This window comes from Perissodus microlepis, chromosome 16 (genome assembly GCF_051167445.1).
Source record: "Perissodus microlepis isolate ML-2025 ecotype Zambia chromosome 16, ASM5116744v1, whole genome shotgun sequence".
Taxonomy (NCBI): Eukaryota; Metazoa; Chordata; class Actinopteri; order Cichliformes; family Cichlidae; genus Perissodus; species Perissodus microlepis.
In genome coordinates, this window is record NC_140476.1 from 11,419,391 (window position 1) to 11,442,309 (window position 22,919).

At 40.0% G+C, this 22,919-nt stretch overlaps 1 protein-coding gene across 1 annotated transcript; it reads right to left on the reverse strand.

Annotated features, from left to right (window-relative positions):
- Window positions 1-16,861: 16,861 nt before the first annotated feature.
- c16h3orf38 (chromosome 16 C3orf38 homolog) lies at window positions 16,862-22,730 on the reverse strand. Its single transcript, XM_084908735.1, has 4 exons — window positions 22,501-22,730; window positions 22,111-22,286; window positions 20,788-20,990; window positions 16,862-20,600 (listed from the first exon to the last, which is right to left on the reverse strand). The coding sequence occupies exons 1-4, from the start codon at window positions 22,625-22,627 to the stop codon at window positions 20,237-20,239; spliced, it is 870 nt and encodes a 289-aa protein (XP_084764861.1). The 5' UTR covers window positions 22,628-22,730; the 3' UTR covers window positions 16,862-20,236.
- Between the last annotated feature and the right edge of the window lie 189 nt (window positions 22,731-22,919).

The window sequence follows — 22,919 nt, forward strand, 5'->3', positions numbered from 1 at the left end:
TAAGCAGCACACATCTGAATCAGAGCGTCACAGTGGTAAGTGGTCAGAGGAGATCAAAGTAGTGAGAACGAAAGGCATAAATATGCCTCCAAGAAGAAACAGAAACAGATTTTACAAACGAGCTGAGGTTATCGGGTTAGCCAATAAGCACATTATTATCAAAAAATTCATCAGTGAGTAAATATATAATACATAGAATTAGAGGGCAGCACCTCTTCATTTTCTTAAGTTTTTATTGTACATAGACATCAGAGCAACTAGTGTTCATGTCTACTATCTTGACACCATGAGTGGTGTCAAACTTAATATCTGACCTCCATGATTGTCTGCTGGAGAAGCTACACAATCTTAGTGCATACAAGACTTCCAGGCCTCCAGATGTTGGAATCAGCTAATGCTGGAGGTCAGCGAATAGGACATCAGAATTGATGTTTAAGGGAATATAAATGCAATGAGCAGGTCAAGTTGGATTTACTGGATTTACTATTTCACTCACTGACTGTTTAAACTGTTTTTTTAAAGTAACAATTATGTATGCTTTCCCTTTAAAGCTCATTGAGCTGAGATTAAAACCAGATATAATCTATATAGTATTCTCTGTTGTCTAGTAGTGCTTTGCCTTTTAATCCAATTCAGAGTGACAAGGTAACGCTGTCTGACACCCCCTAGTTGTCTAGGGCTTTTTGTGATTGAGAGTAAGCTATGCTCTGCGATGGATACATATTTGCCTAAATAAGCTCTAAGCCCTCATTTTTTGATCATCTTCACTTTTAAAACTAACAAAGGCTTCTTGAAAACACTGTTAATAAGGCATTGATATTTGTTTGGCTTACTGTCAAAAAAATTTATTTTCTATCCCAGAAAACATCCAAGATTGTTGACAATAGGGCTGCTACAATTACTCAACTAGTCACGATTACGTCAACTATCAAAATCGTCGACGACTAATAGTCAACGCGTCATTTGAAGCTTTGTAAGAACCCAAAAGACGCAGGAATAAGTAGCAGGATTTAAGAGTGTAATAACGGACTGAAACAGAAGATGGCAGCACTGCATGTACAAGGATGCCAACTGCCATTAAACCCCGAAGAAGAAGAAGCTGTGTACGGTGTCGTAGCTGTGTCCAAATTCAGGAATCACATCCTCCTGTGCCCGCATCTGTAGGCTGATTACGTTACAGCAACACGACGAAGACTAACCAAATTCGAAGACTCCGACAAATGCGGCCGACAAATGTGCCCTTCATTTCCCCAGATTTGAAGGATGGGTCGGGTGTATACTTCGTGGCCCAAACTATCCCAGAATTCATAGCGCGGCCCTGCTCAGTCGCCAACAATGGCGGCAGCTAGTTAGTTTTAATATTACTCTTATTATTCTTTCTGGGTCACAAAATAAACGTTTAACATATTTTCAGCTGTGTAAACTTCAAATATCTGCTCAGTTTATCAAAACACCACATATTTTCAAAAGTGCTCCGATGTTTTCAGAGACGTCTGTTACCCACCAGCTCGATAGCTAGCCGGGATTCAAGGCTCAATAGAGCCAGTGAGAACACCGGACTCCCGGCACATCGTTTTCAAACCCACCGCCGTCTTTCGATACTCAGGTTAAACATGATATATAAGTCACTTAGATAACTTTCAGTATTTTATTTGTTCCTGAGTAAATCGGTTTGGCTGAGATTAAAGTTATAGTTTTTACACCGCTGAATAAACGTCGAGCAGACAACTGATTATCAGAAGTGTGAGATGCTCGAGAATATACTCCGGTGTCCTGTTATATTTTAGATAGCAAGGAGCAGACGGCTGAGTTTATTAAACTCCACTGAAACAATCTGCAAATTTCATTATCATCTTGTCTTTCTTTTTAGTTAGCACATACCTTAAACACTTCAAGCTGTTAGCTAATGATAGTTATATAAGAGCAGATACATGCTGGTACAATAAGCTGTATGTTTTATGTCCAATGGATGCATGATCTGATTAGTCGACTAATCGCAAAAATAATCGGTGACTAGTCGACTATCAAAATAATCGTTTGTGGCAGCCCTAGTTGACAATAAAGCACGATGAGGAATAGGGATGGTAAATGATAAGAATTTAGCAATTCCAATTGCATTATCTATATCAATTATTGATTTGATTCATAATCAATTCTCATTGGGTTTTTATTGGATCCGCTTTGAGAGTTACCATCATTGCTAAGCAGCATATCAAAAACATTATATTCTGCAAATTAACTGCATGCTGTGTGGTCAAACATTTGTGCATGTTGGAGCTATTACCCCTCCTTGTTGTCATCAGTGATGGGGTTGTTACTCAAAAAAAGTAATGTATTACAAATATTACACAGAGCACTTTTTTTAAAAGCAATGCAGTAAGTTACTTAATTACTCCAAGCAGAAATTAATAAACTACTGGTAACATTACTTTTGCATTTTTCTATAAAATGACCTGAACGCTTTGTCTCACAATAACCATTTAACAATATAAACCTATAGGCTACAGTCCCATACATCAATACATATTCCTATCCTAATGAGGACATATATATGATCTTTCCCTTAGTTTTAGGTATGAACATAAACCGAACAGCACAAAGCAAAGATGAAAACTAACAAACAGAGACTTCAAAGTAATTGCCACACTGATTCTATTTTAGAAACATAAACAGGTACAAAAGGAGGCGGCAAGCCTGACTGCTCATCAGTTTGTTACCTGTTGTTCAGGGTCTGGCTGCTGGGCTGTGGTCGACATTCTCGTGCTTTAACGTCACACTGGGTTCTTGGCTAACTTAGCGTTAGCATGGGTTAGCATGCTTGCAACGAGTCAACATTGTTTCTGTTCTGGACGCAGTTTGTAGTTTACTATTGCGCTCTTGTCCTTTATGCAACATTAATAAACGTAATCTTCATGTCCACGCTGTAGACTGTGCAACTATTTTCCTCCCGAAAACTAAAATCACGTGATTGTAACGCAAGTGCAAATGGAACTGAAAAGCTGAATTGACAGGCAAGGAGACTAACAATTCCAACTACTGGGAACTGGTTCAAGAACCCACTCTCCATCCCCAGCCCTAGTGAGGACACAGAGGCAACAACTGCAGAGAAAACAAACTCTGTTGCAGTATGATGCTTTCCAGCTGCTAATTGAGCATCTAATCAGAAATTAGTTTACATTCACTGCAACTATGACTGTGGGGCCATTTCCAAATTATTTCTTTGTAAGTAACATCAATAAAATGTGCTTATGTAATAAATTATATGTTATAATTAATTAGTGAGATACAGTAGTTACATGGCAAACTGTTCTGCATATTTAGTAGGTCACTTTCAAGAATTAAGACCACAAATATAACCTGCATAATTTTTACTTTTTGAATTTCTATTCATAATATATACACATCATACCAACTAGCGTTATTAATTTTTACTACTCAAAATAATATCTGCAGATATCTCGAACTTCATCATGACTTGTCTGATTTGTTGTGTATGGTGGTCTTCTTGTGAAGCTTTCAATTGAATCTAAAGCAACAAGTCATTTGAACAGTGGTGTTATTAACAGAAGCAGCTGGGCAAAAGAAAGATCATTAGAAAATGCCATGAAATACAAAGAGCCTATTATTAAGGAATATGTTGTGAGGGGGAACCTCATTCTGTTAAAAGCTTTTCCCCATTTGCTCCAGCTATGCCATTTTAATTCATCTAAACTCTAAATCATAATGTCTGTAATCACATTTAGACCAGGCAGGAGTACACTTAAACGGTAACACTCTATAACAGATAGCTTTGATTAGTCATAATTAAATCCAGGATATCTGTCTACATCACAATGACTTGTCAAAACTTAACATGTGCTATCTAATTACTGCAGTGACAATATTACAAATTCACATCAGTTCAAGAGATCTTGAAGTAGAAGTGTGAGCAGTTAGAATTAAACTGAATGTAGCAAAACGACGAACTCCATGAACAGATATGGCAAAGGTGACGCCATTTCTCCTACAAAGGACAAAGCTCTGCGTGAAATCAGAGTGGTGGTTTCAATGACAATAATTAATCAGATCTAAAAAATCCACAATACATGTTTAAAAAGCTTCATAAACAGCTCAAGGATTGCTACGTTCTGACACGATATGGGCACTGTCACTAATGAAAGCCTCCTTGGTTCAAGCGAAACATCAAAATGAATTTTACTCTATAGTTTGAATTCTGTAATCAAAATCTAAAAACATGTTATTCAACTTGCTTATTTCTGAGCAACTTATTGCTAACAAACCTCAAAATCTTAATAGAAATAAAAAAATAATGACCATATAATTATTGACATCACTACCAATTATCTGCTTATGGATTTGCATCATAGCATAAAATAAATAAGTTAAAAGATCCAAAGATAGGGACCGTTGTCTGATCCTATCTTTGTCAACTTTACTTGCATGTGTAGAATGAACTGTGTTCCATCGAGCAGGCATAGCTAGTCCACCGTCAAATATCACTGAATTATCTGCAACGTGCATGCCAGCAGAGCCAAGAAAAAACAGTTTCCCTCTCTGCTTGACAAGTTCCCTTATAGGGTTCGTCACAACATCTTCCTCCATCTCACCCAATCTCTGGCATCTTCTTCTGTCACAACATTTTTCTGCATGTCCTCCTTCACTACATCCATGAATCATGGGAAAGAACTAAAGTAGATCTCTAAGGTGAAGCATGACGTGAACTTTCTAGAAGCATTATTATTATTAAAGATCGTGTGTCTGTGAATGACAGGCATCCTTTAAAGTACTGGGACCCACTGACCTGCTTTGAAATCCAGAAGTTTGCCTTATTGAACCTCATTCTGCTTTGCTTGATAAAAATGCCACTGCTGTGGTACAGAAAATTGATTATTGCCACATAGCCCTCCACCTCTCTCATCCCCTTCAAAAGAAAGATGCAAAATGATAACAGATAGGCAGTTAATGAAGCATGAATGATTAAAGAGCCCCACAGGGAGAGGTTGTCAAACACTGCAGACAGTAAACCTTTTTTTTTTTTTTTTGAGTCATCCTCTGTTCACTTTCACTTTCAGCTGGGGGGCATCAGATACACAGAAAATACTAATACAAAAACAGAAAAGCAGGGTGCCACAGGGTGAACTTCAAGGATAGCAATCAAATTTGCAAAACAAGATGAATTAAAAGAATAAGAGGCAACATAAAATATTTTTTTTCTCACTAGCAAGTGCCAAGTAGGAGGTTTAGACCAACTAAGTCCTTATTTATAGTGGTATACTCAAAAGGCCTTGGCAAATGACCTTTAATATGACTTCAGAATGGCATGAAAAACCAAACCATTATAAGCTTTTCAGCTTAATGCGAGCCATTAGACCCCCACAATAAACTCCCCCACATGCGCTTACTCTATTAACCCTGCGGATCCTTAAACAGACACCTACAGTGACTCAGCTGTCCTAGTCTGCTACTTCCCCTTTATTTCACGTCTCTCCATGAGACCCTCGAACTCTCCCTCCTTCCTTTGATCAGGAAACCTTAGTAAACAGGGGCAGGATTTACATCAGTGGAGGCAAGCTGCTTTCATCACTTTGCACTTTGCTGCCAAAGCTTTTTCTATCAGCAAAGCATTTGAGGCACCCAACAAGGAGGAGAATTACATCAGCTCTTAGGGTGCAGCTTTTCTGTCAGCTAGACTATGACTGTTTCTCAGCACTAGTAAATAAGCCCTAACTGCTCCTTATTTGACCTCAGATTGATTTATAATAAATAAATCACATTGCTGTCCACATGAGAATTTAAACATTATAATGCACAAAAGCAGTCTGTTGTAGCTTAGTAGGTGTGTTTATGCCAAGAAATCAAAACATATGATCAATGAAACATAAATATAAATCAAACATGGAAACAATGAACAATAAAACTGGCTTTGTTGTATTTCCCTTTTACACAGCATGTTATGTGGCCGTAATTTAAAGCCACTTTAATTTTCTTACCGTTCACTTAGGAAACTGTTTAACTATCAAGTTTTACAGGTCTGTTTTTTCTTTTTTGGAAAAAAAGAACTCCACAGGACCTCTGGAAGTGTCTTGTCTTATCAAACAACAAAGATACTAGTGCAAGTCTGCATTTTCACTTCCAACTTGTCACATAATGACACATGAACAGTACCCCTTCTTATCATGTTGCAACATTATGGATACTCATTTAGCTTCGTTTCTGATGCACAGGTAGAGCTCTAGAATAGCATGTTGCTGAATGAAAAAGTGAATTAAGAGTCAGGGTTTGATTTAGGCACCAGAATTGTTTGGTTTAAGGAAAAGATTTGGAATTAAACGAAATTACACGCTTTCATAGCATTTGGTACATATTAAGGAAAACTTGTACGGTTTCATGTAGACAGTTTCAGACATTGAGAGATTGTTAAAAAAATATATATTGAAGGAGTTTGCTCTGCATTCCAAGAAATGCTAAGTCATCCTAGCCACACTACATGAGCTAAACGAAAGGTGATGCTCTACACCATCCCTGCTGGATGCCAGCTTGTTCCCACACTCACCCAGCTATCGACATAATGGAGAAGAAAATGTGATTCATGAGCCAAGCCCTTTTCTATTGCTTCCTCTCCAGTTCTGGCACTGGCATGCCCATTGTAGGCACATTCAGCAGCAAACAGGGGTCAGCATGGGCATCCTGACCAGTAAGCTGCTACACAGCTCAATACAAGCTATGATGCATTATGTGGTACTCTTTTTTTGTCAAGATTAAAGTTTTTAACAGTTTGTGCTACAGTAACTCTTCTGTGGCACCACATGGGCAACCTTTTCCGTTCACATGCACCATAAATCACTCTGTTTACTAATTATCCTGCGTTTGTTTCCTGCTTAAAATACACAACTTCAAGAACCTAATAAATTGCTGTGAAATTACACAACCGTATGAAAGGTGTCTTTACTATAGTATAATCTTTTTTTCTATATATTTTACCTCTAGGGAGTTTTAAATCTCTGATCAGTGTATATGCACAGTATATGGGGAAATGCTGTAATTAAATTTTTAATTATTTCCAAAAGAGGACCTTTTGTTTATTTATCTATTTTTGGTTATTTAACATATTGGATGTCTCTTAATATAAGTACTGTATGTGCACTACATCTGTTCTATATTTTTAGCAGAGCAGATGGTTGCAATTCTGCTAGGGCTAACTAGCGCGGAGCGATTATGTGTGATGATAACTTGCTTCTCAGTTAAAAACCTATCATTAGGGCTTTAATTAAAGCAGTAGCCAGGGTGGGTGACACGTCTGCCGCAGATTCCTTGTACCCATGGGGGGAGAGGGGCGTCTCACAGTCACTCGTTTTCTGTCAGAGCCACGTGGTGCACATGTGTGCCACATGAATCTCTTTTTCCTTTTGTGCGAGTAGCTTGATATACACAGACTCAGTAGCACACAGACACACATACACAGATGGCAGTGTCTAGGACTAGGGGGCAGCCAGTGTCGCCTTGTGTGGTCGAATGTCTAGACGTAGTGCATGCCCTGTGGCATTTAAGAAGGGGATGGCTGCACAAGGACAGCAAAGATTCCTGTGAATTAATGCAGCTTTTTACTGTTGTTTTCACACAAGTATCGGGAACTAACTGTAAATGTGTTTGTGCAATACTGTGTCGAAAACTCATATTGATAGAATGTGCATCCATATGGCAGACACTCAGCATCACAGTGCCCATCTGAAGGCCTTTCTTCACTTCCCTCTTGTTCCCCGGATAGACAGTTCTCAAATAAGGTCATTTAACAAAAGTAGAAAAGCAGACAAAATCATAAACATGTAATACTATCCGTACAAAGGACAAGAGAATAGTCTGAGCTTTGTGTAACTGGCCTAGTTTTGGGGAATGCAGATGGATTAATAAAACATAGCTGGGAATAGATGTCACACCCTAGACCTGATTGGAGTGTCAGAGGAGGACAGAGTTGCCTTTCAGGATTTTTAATATTTTTGGCTAAAGGGCTTTGATCCCACAAAACATCAAATGTAGAAAAAATTTACTGATCAGTAAACATCTTTATAATATGTACTTTTTTTTTACCTGCTCAACACCAGACTGAAAGCAAAATTAAAGATGTGAAGACCTGTCACAGTGTCTAGGCTTCAGCTGGGACTGTATTCACTGCAGATGTTGTGAAGAATCCATCATAAAAATTTCTTCCAATTATGTCAGCAATATAAATTCCATGGGATTTAGATAAAACCATTTCACAATACAAGTAGCAGGAAGGACTTTATTTTCCAAGGTAAAAATAATAAATGTGTCACTGTCCAAACCCTGTGTCCCCAGTGAAAAGACAGTAAATTGTTTTAGAAATATCACATCATTTATTTCTGACCTTCTTTGTGCCTCTTTCCCTTTCTCTGCATCCGACTGTTAAGATGAGAGCCCTTTAAAAGCATGAGCCATTTGCCAGTATCCACGATAAAAGAATATGCAGTTAACTATAAAGCCATCAATACCACTATATAAAGTGTCAGCATTCTTGAGTGGCAGGGCATCGACTGGTGCTGGGATAAAGTGATTTGAAACCTCTGTAGTATTCAGTTTTTGTAGAAGTTACTACACAGATACTCTAAGAATACTAAGAAAAGGCATGTGAAGGAAAAGCTATGATTACATTTTATAAAGTGAAAGAATGTGATCACTAAAGCTTCAATCACAGTAAGTGATAAACACAGGTTAACCTGATCCCTTATTGAAACAAAGTTTGACTGATGGATGCCATTTCCAAGCTCTGAGCTGTGTTTTGACTTGAATGGAGCGCTGTTATCCAAACACCTCAATCTGTTTGAATTAATGCAGTACTGCACAACAACCACCATGAGAAAATGAAGACGGATGAGTCAGCTATGAAAAACATTTCATGGTCAAAGGCCACAGAACACCCAACAAGGAGTTTCCACCTCTGCCAAGACGCAATCCATTCTGACAGGCGCAATACGAATATAATTCTATCTGCGTGGACTCTGTAGTGCCTTGTTACATTTAAAGGGTTTCAACCAGTAATACAAGACTGTAGAAAACAAAAAGGCGATGTCAAAGATGATGCCATGTGTTTGTGCAGTTGAGGTTTCTCTTTTAACCCAAGCCACTGTAAACTTTTCTGTATCTGTATCTTGTGGGAAGTAAACAAAAGACATCTAAAATGTTTCAAATCTAATTGCATGTAGAGTAATTCAGTCAAGGTCATCATCTTTGCTATTGCCGCTGCAGCTTTTGAAATGAAATCTCAGATTCATCTTGTCCTCTATTAGTTAAATTCTAGGAAAGGTCAAGGCAACACGTGTAAACTTGTTTTACTCTCCTTCTTGTCATGCAGATTGAAGAGAAGCACCTTTCTCCAAGATGCTGGGAAGTTACACGTTGCTAGGGACTGTGCATGGAAGTTACCTGCTACTTATTCGGATTCTGCCTCTTCACTTTCCTCGTTTGTCTGTTTTGCTCTCTGTCTCCCTTCCTGACTAATCCCCAACTGCAGTGTAGACAATTCATGTCTCCAGTTTGATGATATGAGGCCCAGAAATGTTTGGTTTTCCAAATGGCCATGATATTACTGCGATTTTCTGCCATTAGCAAAGTGTTTCGTGTTTACAGTGCACTTTAATGCCTAAATGCATAAATATTGTTCCCTTCTGTATTAATGTTACCGCCGTGGGCTATTATTGCAAACCACAGTGGCTTGGATAGCATCACTTAACAGAACCGTTACTGAGCAGCAAGCACAGCCACCACATATTTGAAAGACACACTGGCTTCCCTTTGTAAGCACATGGGCTGTATACTTGAAACCTCAAAGGTTTTCATGAACCTCATATTTTCTGTAGCAAAGGGGAGAAAGTATTTCTTTATTGTATAGTCAAAGCCTCATATTTTTCCCTTGAAGCTCCACAAAGATAAAACTAAATAATTCATACACTACATTTATATCGAAGGTGTATAATCCTATGAAAATGTCGCTTTGCTCTCCAAACTGGCTATAATTATTTTGTCAGCACAGCCAGGTTTGGACGGAAAATGCTTAGGTCTGCTTGTAGAGCTCCACCCTCCTAAGAGTTCCCCCTCTTAAAGAAAACAAGCACTTCCCCGAGTGTCTGTACATCATTGCAAGTACCTCTCTCTCACAACAATTGGGAAACACATCATGGTGTGCTTGAGTTATGGCTTAAAGTGTGAATACAGAAAAGACTGTATCCCGCAATGGATATTCATTGGAAAAAAACAGTAATAAAATGGAGATTGTTTTGCTGACACATCTGCAGCGGGTTACTGTGCTGCCAACTGGCAGCTATGATGATGATGACATATTGACAGAGGCTCCACAGAGATACTCCCAGCTCTATCACTTTCTGGGCTTGGGGCAGGAGATTTCTTCTTTAGGGTTTCATCTGGGGAAATTTTCGACGGGTCTGATGACGCCTGCAGGTCTCTTGGATGAGAATGGATGAGGACACTTGGCTGTCAGTACATTGAGGAGACCTATCTGGCTCAGTCAAGGGTCCGCAAGGGAATGAGAATACTCCAGGGTTTGTGATCTCAATAGGGTAATGTAACCATCCTCCCAAGCATTTCTCAGGGTGGAGTTTGTGGTATGTCTCACATACCGCATACCCAGAATGTTTATTTTTTCAGAGGAATTCATTTTTCTTTGTCGCAGATAGCTACTTCAGTGCAGTGGGTGCTAGCTTGAAATGTCTTTAACAAATCACACTTTTTTCCACTGGAGCTAGGTGCAAATAGATGTGCCAAGGGAGCCACTTTAGATGATTGGGAAGAACTTATAAGAGCCCTTGGTGAGAAAGCCATTGATTTCACTGTCTTTCTCTGCCTGTCTGTGTTGTTCAGGGCCTTCAGGCAGCTGTCTGGTATCCCACAACAAACACACCATGGGGGTTGAGCAAGCCACAGCTCAATCCACAGGGTGCTTTATCAATCAATATGACCTTCTAGAGCACTGATTCTTTTGCCTCACCCTTCAGCATCTTCAGCCCCATAGCATACTCTTTCCACTGGGTAGTGTAGATTTTTCAGCACCCACAGAGCTGATGCAATCTGTGCTCATTATCTTGGTGCCCTTTAGAAAGATAGCAGACCATTAACAATGATGTAAAGTACTCAGGCTTGTCTGCAGGATTCTGAAAAGTCAGTAGTACAGTATATTTGTCAGCCCACTGCCATGATATTGAGTTGTTGAGTCATTCCTTGGTGAACCATTACAGCCAGTCCTAGGAAATCTCAGGAAGCAGGTGAAACAAGAAATGTAATATACCAATACAGCCATCTTGGGAATTTGAGTCCGGAATGTTTTCATTTTCTCCTACTGAGGACTGGTTCACTAATTGGGTTACGTGGGCTCAGCAAGGATGTTGTCAAGCTTCAGAGGTTTTTATTTGTGCCTGGACACCAAATCACAGCCCAGTGCAGCGACTCTAGTTGTGATGCCCCCACGAGGCCCTTTAAGGTACAGCTGTCTGATGAGTCAGTCCAGAAGCCCCACTTTCCCAGAAAATCCCAAGTTCTGGGGTGATAGGGTGACAGAAGGCAAAAGGCCACACAGCTTGGTATTATGAGAGGTTTATTGCTCCTTACAGATTAGTGGCTGCTGAGGAGTGGCATGGCATGTTAGTTTCCTTTTACAGGGGAAAAAAACAAGCTGAGTGCTGTAGATTAAATACAGTTTGAAGATAATGTACACAGAAGGAAGCACCTGAATGGAGCCACAATGATTTTGATAACATTTCATCCAGGAAATAGCTGTGTTCTGGGGGTTTTTTTAGAATGGGAGATTTTCTGTGGTTATTAGCAAAACTGTTTTTTTTTTATAGAATGTATTTAGATCATATTTTTAAAAGGTGCTGTAAACCTAATTATGCAATAGTTATGTAATGGAACCTGATTGTGTATGGTCTTGAAAATCCAATGGTACATTTTCATAGCTGTTCTGATCCAAGTCTGTGCAACTTACAAGGCCACCATATGACTCCAGATGTTGGGTTTTACTGGCTGTGCTCCACCTGCTTGAATGGGGACTTCAGCATATAAACAGCAGCACAGTAACTTTCTTCGTGAGGGGATGTATAAAACAAAGCTACTAATGACATAAAAATGACAAGGGTGATGCTTGCATCTGTCCATATGACCATTGTGCATATTTGTAGATGAAAGCAACAGCAGTAACCATATTTAGCTTTTACTAATGTGGGAACTGATCAACTGTGCTCTCAAGAGCTCACCTGTGGAAGCTTCTAGTGTAGGTCACTGCACTTTTGCAGGGTGAATATAAAAAACAAATAACCAATCAAATCTATGGCCAGTTTAGATGTGCATGTCTCAGGACTGTAGCTAGAAGCTGGAGTACCTGAACAGAGCCTGAACCCAGGACTTTTGTCCTGTAAGGCTACAATGCTAACCCAAACATCACTGTGCTCCCCAAGGATAGACGCTGGCAGACTTAAACCTACACGTGGCGCACATCTGATCTAAAAAAAAAAAACCCTTTTATCACTTTTAATTGTGGATGTTTGGAGCGCTCCATAATCACACTTCTCCCACTCAACTACAGTCACAGTATGACGACCTTCCCCTTGTATTGCAGTATAATTGCAGCATTAGGTATGTGTGCAGAAGGAGAACATGCAGGTCTTAAATACAAATTCACACTTAAAACATAAAGTTGTGTCCATCAGAATATGCTGACTGTCCACATTGGCTGTCCATAACCATATATACAGAAATATGAAACAGTGTTGGCAGGCTTGCACTAGTTTGAATAGTAAGGGCAGGATTAACACTATGTGAGCTTTGAAATTAAGAACACAGAAGATGAAGAGATCAGATTGACAGGTTTATTGCAGCGCTGAGCAGTAAGGATGATGATGACTGTTAGTTCACTGTTTTCTCTAAACAAAGGGATAAAAACATATGGCACTACAGTTCTAAGTATGTTACACAGAGTGCTGAAAACCCATTATCAGCCACATACACTTGCACAAATGTTTAAAACATTTAAGCATGGAACATTAACACAGAGAACAAAAGAGCTCATATTTACACACTGTGAAGCAATCGACATCGAAGCATCAAGCTGCTGGTGATCAGGGAAAAAGAGGCCACACGTGAATCCCTTTCATATGCTGCTCATCAGCCATGCCTCCGGGGCTTTTCAAAGTAGCCATTTTGGCATGTCATCCCAGGGTAAACACAAGGGTAACTGATAAAATAAATTACGCTCTCATTCTATTTAGTGTGTCACAGTCATTCCGATGAGAAAGCATGTACGTTACCCATGCCCTCGCCCATCTAAATGGAACAAGGCCATAATTAATGTCATTAATTACACCTGTGTTTACGCTGCACTGACACGTCTGCTTTGAAAATGGCCTATTCCAGTCTCCTCCTCATCCCTTCATTTGCAGGTGAAAGCTGACCCTTTCCTTGCCATGCTTCACAACAATACATGTAAGTGTGAATAAGTGCATAACTGTGTATGTGTGTGTGAGCCTGTCTGAAGGCAGCTACTGTAGTAGGGGCGTCCAGGGAAATTGAAATTAATGAGTGTAATCATAAGCAAACAGCGAGCCAGGCAAGGGCAATTAATACAAGCAAAGCGAGCAGGGCTGCTGGTTTGCTCGGCCAGGCATGGCTGGAGCTGAAGAGATGGAGGATTAAGATGCAACCACAGACAAACTCCACAGCTTTCCCACACACAGCAGATGTCCACAGAGAGAAGGCGCTGGGAGCCTGGCATCAACACGCATCCGCCAACAGGCCACTTGGTCAGCCTGGCCCAATACAAGCTGACAACCTCCTGGCAGCATTTAGATAACACCATCTTCTCTGTTTAGTTTGAGAGCCAAGGGAAGGAACTCATGGGGGCCCCTGCACTGCATACGAAAGGGACTCATTGCAAAGCAGCACATTGGAGCCACTATGTGTGAAAGAGAGAGATAGAGGAACACAAAAAGATAAAGTGAGAGAGAAGTGGGGAGGGCATTGTGTGCAAGCTCAGCTCAAGTACATCAAGTACAATCTGAGGGACATTTTTGTTGCCCCCACACTGCCTCCATGTTTTTCCGATTGAAACATCCTTGAATGCATGCATTCTTTCAAGTATGCATATTTGCTTAAGTATAAATAAACACATCAGATCCAGATGCCTTCAGGAACAGGTCTGCTTGTTGTTTCCTCTAATTGACGCTAAACGAGAGTGTCACGGCCCAGGATCTTTTCACTGAGCCCTCGCTTTGTTGCCTTGAATGACATTCGTTCCCCCAGCGGTCTCTCATTTCCACTGTTTACATGAGATAATGATGCATGTGTAAGGATACACTGCCAGGCCAAGTGAGGGGTTTGTTATGAACTGTGACGGCTGCCTCGTCAGGTCCAAAGCAATTTGTGTTAAAACGGAGCAGTGATGTCAGTTCAAACATACCGTAATAAAGTCAGATCCTGCAGCGTTGTTCTATAATGCACGCAGAGAGCAATTAATCGCTCGTGCACATTCCCAAGAAAGGCTAAAAGGCCACGAGGTCAAACATGACTCTACAGATGGGACGATGTTGTTGAACTTGTTCCCCGTTTGTGTAATGTACTTAAAATGTAAATGTTTCCAGGGGATTACAATTACACTGTAGTAAGAAGTAAGTGGATAAAATGGGATTTAATGACATTCTCATTAGCTTCATTTATTTGGATTTGCATTAGCCACAGCAGTTAGTTTGCTTGAAAATGAGCGAGGTGTACCTGCTTTCCTCTATAAGTTTAACTTCCACACAGAACCAAGGCTGTCTGCTGTGGATTTCAGTGATGCTGCTGTTGTGTGGACAAGAAAACTAAACCTGACAGCCTTATTCTGCCCGAGTCTCTCTTAGGAGCGGCAGACCATATCGCTCAGCAATACTGCAGATGAGCTAATGGCATTCTTATAACAAAGGGAGCAAAACAATTAACATTGTTATACCTTTCGCAATTTTCTAAATGATGTTGTCAATATGCTCTGACCACGAAACCCAGTATGCAATTTCTATTCATTTGATCTTATTGACTTCTTTGTATTTTATATCACCAGATATACAGCTGCTGGCTAACCATAGTCCACTCCCACCAATCACAGATTTGATTTGAAGGTGTCCAAATCCTATTATTCATATTGACCCAGCATCCATTAATTCCTGCTTTAAGACGTTCGGTGATTCAGTGCAGTTATCAGTGGGAGAAAACGTGCTGAATAATCAGCATAAATTGCACAGCTGTGTGTCAGCCCCGCAAAAAAAAAAAAATGGAACCCTTCCACAGAACTGGATGAAATATGGCGTTGCAGAACGACAAAGTGAGACTTTAACACCAAACAATGTTGACCTCATTTCCTCAGCCTCAAGTTATGTAGCTGTTTCTGTGCAGTTTTAGTGTGTGCAGGTTTATGAAACACTGCTGGGTTGGAGGGCAAGTCCAACAAGATGATAAAATAACTGTCAACCTTTGATTGAATTCTCCTCTAATGTGTTTTGTCAGCAGGAGAAATATCATTGGCCACTAGTTGATTTTTCTTTTTGCTTTCAATTCATAAATACTGCTCTTTGTTGTCCAGAGAATGCAGACCGCAGAGAATATTGTGTCAAAGCTGTCTCTTAACACCTTCACCGGTCCAGATAAATTACTGCCTATGAAAGCCAACAGTTCTCTCTTTTAGAACCCCATTACTTTAATGGAGGACAATTCAAGCTTGAAATATTTACAGTTTTCCTCACGGATGCAGCCAGATAGAAATTGCCCGGTAACATAAGTTCAGCTTAGATTGCTCTTATAAATTGATTAGTTTCCTCCGTGATCTTAAAAGTCCTATTTTTTTTTCCTCTGCTTTTTGTGACCTGTGGCTCAGTCTTGCCCTTTTTTTTGTGGAGTTTGAGTGCCCCCTTCTGGCCTCATGTTGTCATGAGACTACAAGTACATTGCACTCTCTTCCAGTAAAGTAAAATATCAAGATCATTTTTTATACATGTATAAAATGCCTGGAACCAATTCAAGGATTTGTTAAATGGTTTGAGAAGACACTGGGAGTTTAAACATTACAGCTAAAGCCATTTAGGAAGGGAGGGGAAAACACCTGGGCATCAATAAATCTGTAAATCTATCAGCCTCTCAGCATTCAGCAATAAATAAAGTCCCCCCTAATAACTAATGAGGACTCTTCTAGGAGCACAACATATATCTCAACAGTTGTAAAAGAGAAAAAAAATGTAATTACAGTTAAAGAAGCAGTTTCTATGGTTCACCACCAATAAGCTATTTCAAATAACTGTGGGTCTGAGTTTTAGCATGTTTCCTTATAAGAAACACACTTCTCTATTAGAGGAGGGTAAAGCGAAAAGTGTGGGGGGGAAAACTCTCTGGAGTCAAAACTCTAACCAGACGCCACTGCAGCGGTATTTTTGAACCCGTGCGTCAGAGCTGCGCCCGTGGCCAAACCGCTTATTAAAACGCAGAGAAGCCAAGTGCCATAAAGACAGAAGGCAAGCAGCTTGTTATTATTCTTTCTGAGAGGTGAACAGGCTGAGATCAATGGCTGCAGTGGTTTCGCCTCGCCACAACTATGGCCCTATAAAGCACAAAGACCCGTGTGGCTCCTACCCATACAGTCACAGATATTAAGTATTCCAGGGGCCTTTGAAAGAGGCTGCCAAGAATAATTTCCCACATGTAACATTTCCCACCAAAGCCACAGAGTCATACTGGCATATTCTGTGCCCCCACTAGACCCCACATGCCCTCGCTAGAGTGACGCAGGAGAATCGATGGAAAAACAGATCCACTTCATTAATAAGGAGTCACGTTTGTCTTTATTTTTTATATACAGATGGCTGGAAAAAAAACATTTATGAGAAAAAAGCAAGAACTGGATGCTGCTCAGGTGTTGCTCAAATGTAACCCAGTTTTTGTGTATTAACAAGCTTTGCCAAACTATTTTCAAAAGTCACACTAGAACAAGCTTCAGAGACAAATGCAAAGAAGTATTGATACAGGTCACATGTTTAGCATATAGCACATATACCTGATAACATGATATCAGCACAGGTGAGTTTGAATGTGTAAAATGATCTTAGGCACGTTGTGTGGAAAAGCAACCTGCTTTCTTCATCCCATCCAGCAAAATTTCAAATCCTCAGCTGTCTGAAGCGGGTCTAGATGAATTCATATGTCATGTGCCATTTGGTCCAATAAAAAAAGGCAAGACCAATAGCACTGAGTTTTCTTTTTTCCTGACCACAGGTAGTAAATGTATATTTTTATATGAAACGTCTGACCAACCAGTAAAGCCCTTCCAGGGTGGTGTGGCAGCTTGTGTGCAATCAAACCTACTTAAAGAGTATGAAAGTGGCTAAATATATGGACATTAACCGCTGACACAACATCTCAGACATTAACCCTGTGGAGATTTGAGTTTTAAAAGTTACGAGTGAACAGCAGCAATGGCAGGCTATAATATACTCTATGATAGCCGGCTCTGGCTAGCTGGCAGAGGAAGCCTACATGATTGCATCAATTTTCAACTCATCTTTTTACTCCTGATGCATTCATATAGTACTACTGCATGTCATCAACTTTTGTGTACTCTTTCAAATGCTTTATGTTTTGGTCGGGGTCTCTCTACATTCTCCTACTCTCTCTGAAACAGATGACTGTCCCTCCCTAAGACCTGTGCCAGAGGTCGCTTCACTCACATCCTGGGCCATCTGACCTCAGGAATTCGCATGATAAGGTGGGGCCAGGTTTCACAATGAACACACCCGAAACTCTGGCTGATTGGGACCCACACCCAGTTTCACACCTTGGCTCAGGCGATTAGAGGATCATCAGGGGGTCCTTTTGTCCCTCTGTGGGGGGATACTCCCACTAGGTTTATATCTGGGACTCTCCACCATTTGACCTTAGAACTGAAGAAGCTTCTCGGATGAGAGGTGAAACGTCTTCAAGTAACTTAAAGAAGTCCAGACGCTTTTCTTTGCAAGCTCCTTTGACTACGATGACCTGGATGACTGAGAACCTTCACAGACAGAGGTCGCTTCCTTTTACCAGGGTCTTCCTTTCTGCCACTGCCAAGTGCTTGGTCATAGATGATCATCTAATCATTGAGGTTATCTCTCTAATATTCAAGGGCATCATCTGTTTGACTGTCACTGCTGTGGTTTAACCTGAGCTAAATTTGTCTTAGATTCATCAGGCAAACGTTGTGCTGACAAACACAATTCCTAGACACAAGGGAGTATGTTTTTATTTTGCCCACAGCTGCACTGTTTGGTCACAATTTAAAAATGCCACAAAGCCAGTTTTTCTAAACAAGTGCTGGGAATAGTAGGATGACGAGTTTGGTACCAAAAAAACAGTCAACCTGCAAGTGATTCAGCGGTATATGCATTACACTGAGAGGTGGCAGAGTTGAAGATTTTCATTGGGGCAAGATTAGAAATGAGTACATCAGAGGGAGAGCTCAGGTTAAGCGGATTGGAGACAAAGTTAGAGAAGCGAGATTGAGAGGGTTTGGAAATGTGCAGAGGAGAGAGAGTGGATAAGCTGGACAAAGGACATTGAATATGGGGCTAAAGAAGATGACCACAGAGAAGATTAATAGATGTAGGGAAGCAGGACATGCAGAGGGTTGATGTGACAGACACGGAGGAGGGTATGGACAGGGTGAGATAAAAGCAGATGAGCTACTCTGATTGCCCCTAAAGGAAGCAGCAGAAAAAAAAAGTATAACTGTCTGTTCTGGGAGATCCTTAAAACAGCAAAATTAAAAAGCACCATTTAGACTTGTAATTCAGTTCATTAAGGAGAGTCAGTTTCACAGCAATGTTTTCCAATCTCCAACTTCCAGCCATTTAATTAAACTACTTAACACCTGGCACTGAACAGGAACAAATTAGCTGAAATTATAATATTTTTATATGTACATTTGTCTAAATATTAGACTTTTTCTGAACTATGTTACTCTGTTGGTATTTCTAACAGACTGTTTATCTGTAAACATTGTGGGATAGCTTCAATTCATCCCATGAAAGCACATTGCTTGACTTTGTAGTGTCACATAAAGACAGATATTTATTTGTTAATAAAGGGCTATGTTACATCTCAAAAGTTTGTAACTCATAAAACTCCTTTAAAAAAAACATACATTCAAAATTAAATTTAATCCAACAGTAAATTATTGAGAAATGTTGTGAATGGCACCGATTAAAGGAACTGTGAACAACTTGAATAAAATGCCTACATATCACACAGGTGCCCATTTTCTACAACCATCTGTTGGGACATTGTGCTGCCAAATGCAAGTTTATGTTAAATCCTTTGCAGTTATGTTGGCACGGATAAAACTGCTGTGTTAGTTTGCTGTGTTCTGTGAGGGAAGATGCATTTTAACAACTGTCAGCATGAAAAAAGCATGAATTTGTTTAAACGAGAATAACCTGAAGAGTTTCAGAAGATATTTGGTTGCTTTTGTTCAGACAATAAAACATGCGAAGGCTGATACCTATTCTTGCTTACTGTTGTTTGAACAAGTATAACTGCTTTCAGTTGTGCCATCTCAGAAATAAAAAGCCTATTAGCATTATAAACCTGCATTAGGCATCTCAATGTCCTGCTGTGACACTGAAATGCTGGCTGCTCTGCATGAACATAGTCAATTAAAAATCATAGTCACTTACAACTCTTTTCATTTTTACAGCTGAAATAAAATTAAATGTGCTTTTCTTTCCTAAAAAAGACATTTCTAAGAGATCTTTTGAGTGACAGTATAACTGTTACTATACCGCAAATGTATACATTGAACATATTTTACATAAGGCACAGGCTTCCAAAGCACTACATGCTTTGCAAAAAGGTACAGTATATTTAAAGCAGCCCATCCATTTACCTTCTAGGATAATCTTTGAGAATTCTGCTTTGCATGTTATGATGTAAATATTCAATTTAAATGCATCAGTTTGAGTCTACCTTTATATTATTGCATGACAGCCTATAAGTTAGAAGACAGGGTTGTGTCAGATGCAATATGAGGTCCCAAATGCCCAGATAATAAGTGTTCATGCAAATAAGATGAGTGTAGAGTAGAACCAAAAGGCCAAACCACCACTTTTGGATAAATAATGTGAAAGGAAATAAAACTAATAAATCTAAAACTAATATATCTTGACTGTCAGCTACAGAGAAGCTGCAGTTCACTGGAATTGTAGGTCAAAGCAGGTGCTGCCACATCTGTCCCACTAAGAGCATCCTGCCCTCTGATTTTCAGGTTGACAAACTTTATCTTCCAGCTGTTGTTGTCCAGAGGAGAGCGGATAAGGCCAAATATTTGTTCAAAGATTCCCAGACAGACTGCATCTCTGTGAATAGTCCCAGCCACAGCCACCAACACCAAGCCATGAGGAGAGGTCAAGGCTTTGAGGCCATGGGGATCCAAATTGGGACTGAAGAGGAGACGCTCATCCCTGGTCAGTGCCAAGAATCGACGACTAACCAGATCAGCACCCAGAAACTCCTCCATCTGCTCACTGCCAGCTCTGAGAAAGACATAACTCTGTTATTAGTGTTTTGGGGTTGTTTTACCTTCATCTCTATGCTTTGTAAGAAGAAAATCAGAAGGAATAATCTACCTGAAACAGAGGACTACTCTGGATAAGATTATAAACCAACAACATCAGTATTATTTAAATTCTCATTTACTTTCACTACTAATGAGGTTCTTACTTGGAGAGGAGACGTAACTTCACATCAGTCCAGAAATGTTGTGGTCCCCAGTCTTGGGGCTGTTGGCCAAGTGAAAGGTTTTGACTGTTCAACAGCTGGAAGAACCACTGACAGAACTGCTGGCCGAGGACCAGCGGATCAAAGCCCATCCCACAGTTCACATCTGAGGAAGCCGCCTGTCCTTGAGGGTTTTCATCCACCACCTCCATAAAGAAATGAGAGGTTGTTGTTACAGATGATCTTCAGTCTCTACAAGTCAGAGCACTACACCCATATTAGCTAGAAGGTCAGTTCTTTGATGGAATGGCAACAGGTTCTAAAATATAAAGTCTGACTAAGGCTTGATTTTAGAACTGGTGTTGACCCTGAATTTTGGGAAGTACAAATTCTAATATCAATATACAGTGCTGTAAAAAAAAAACCCAGCACTCTCTTCCTGATTTCTTATGTTTTTGCATATTTGTCACAGTTACATGCTTCAAATCATCAAACACATTTTAGTATTGGTCAAAGATAGCCAGAGTAAATACAAAAATGCTGTCTTTAAATGATGTTTGCATTTATTATGAGTAAAAAGCTATCCAACCCTACCTGGCCCTAAGTAAAAAAAAAACAACAAAAACATCTTTCTGATTGTCAAGACAATGGAAAATAGTCTGTGGACTGACAAAACAAAATATTAACTTTTTTGGAAAGTTTGCATCCTGTTACATCTGGTGTAGAACTACTACACAGCATTTCATAAAAAAAAACAAAACAGCAGCAGTCAAACACTGTGGTGGTAGTGTGATCGTTTGGGACTGCTTTGGGATCTGGATGCCTTGCCCTGACTGATTGAACCATGAATTCTGCTCTCTACCAGAAAATCCAGAGAATGTCCAGCCATCAATTTGCACCCTGAAGCTCAAGAGCACTAGGGTTATGCACCAGTGCAGGGATCCAAAACACAACAGGAACTCCATCTCTAAATAGCTCAAAAAAATAAAATGAAGTTTTTGGAATGGCCTATTCAATATCAAAACTGCTTGATTGCAGTTCTTGCTGCCAAGGGTGGCACAGTCTGTTGTTCGGTGATTACTTTTTCAAAGCAATATATAACCTGTTATAAAGGTGTGTGAGGACACTGTGTGTGAATAACCCTAATTATGTCTTCTCTTTCCAGGCATACCAACATCAGTGCCATGTCTTCACTTCACTGGACTTCACTATTCAATAAACAATACTTTCCATCCTTTATAAAATAGATGGGTCGCCTCTGGCTTATCCCCAAATAAAACATTTACTGGCGGCAGTGGCTTCTGTTTCTCTCGTGTGTCAAGTTACCTTTACAAAGGACCACAGCTCCAGGGTCCTCTTTATAAGCATGTGTTTCTCGCTGTTTGGGGGCATCGCCACACCTTCTGTAGCCAGGTACTTGAATATCAGGTCACGCTGAACCTTTTTCCTCCTCAGGAGCTCTTCGGCATTGTTAGTGAAGGCGAGAATGGTTTCTTTAGCTTCTGCAGTGGAAAAATGATCAGAAAGAGTAAGATAAGCTAATCATTTATTTACCCAGCAGAGGTGAGAAAACACTGAAATTTTTCATGCAATTTATTTGTTATTTCTTGGTAGATATACAACAAATCTCTTGATTAAGGACATTATGTAACTCCAGTAAAGACTTAAGGTAAGCGGACTTCCTCTTTGCCAAGTGAAACTGAATAAAAGTCTTACCCGTAATGTTTTCCACGACTATCATCTTATTCGTGACCGTATCACTGAGTGACAGTAAGTCGCTTTTTGTCATTAGGCTCAGTATCTTCGTAAATCCAGCACGCTCTGTTTCTGATAGTCCTGACATTTTGGCAAAACGAAAACACTGGGGCGGTTTCGTCCATGCGAGTCCTGCAAGAAATCTCTCCGTACGGAAACAAGCAGTAGTGGGAACGGGATCCGTTCAAAACACTGGTTGCTATGTTACATTGATGCGTTCGCTATATCTCGGAGGGCAGACAACTTAAAGTATTGTCAACACCGCAATTGTCACCGTAAGAGCTAGAAATTACGATAACAGAGTGAACACGAATGTAGTACAGAAGGGCTTTCGCTGCCTTTAGGGGTGTAAAAAATATGGGAATCTTGATATTTACTTA

Excerpts from the sequence above, each read along its gene's own strand:
- c16h3orf38 (XM_084908735.1), bottom strand. The coding sequence starts at position 22,627 with ATGTCAGGACTATCAGAAACAGAGCGTGCTGGATTTACGAAGATACTG. Across the intron at positions 22,287-22,500 it reads AGTCGTGGAAAACATTACGG|AAGCTAAAGAAACCATTCTC; the intron begins GTAAGACTTTTA and ends TTTCCACTGCAG. Across the intron at positions 20,601-20,787 it reads AAGTTACGTCTCCTCTCCAA|AGCTGGCAGTGAGCAGATGG; the intron begins GTAAGAACCTCA and ends TGTCTTTCTCAG.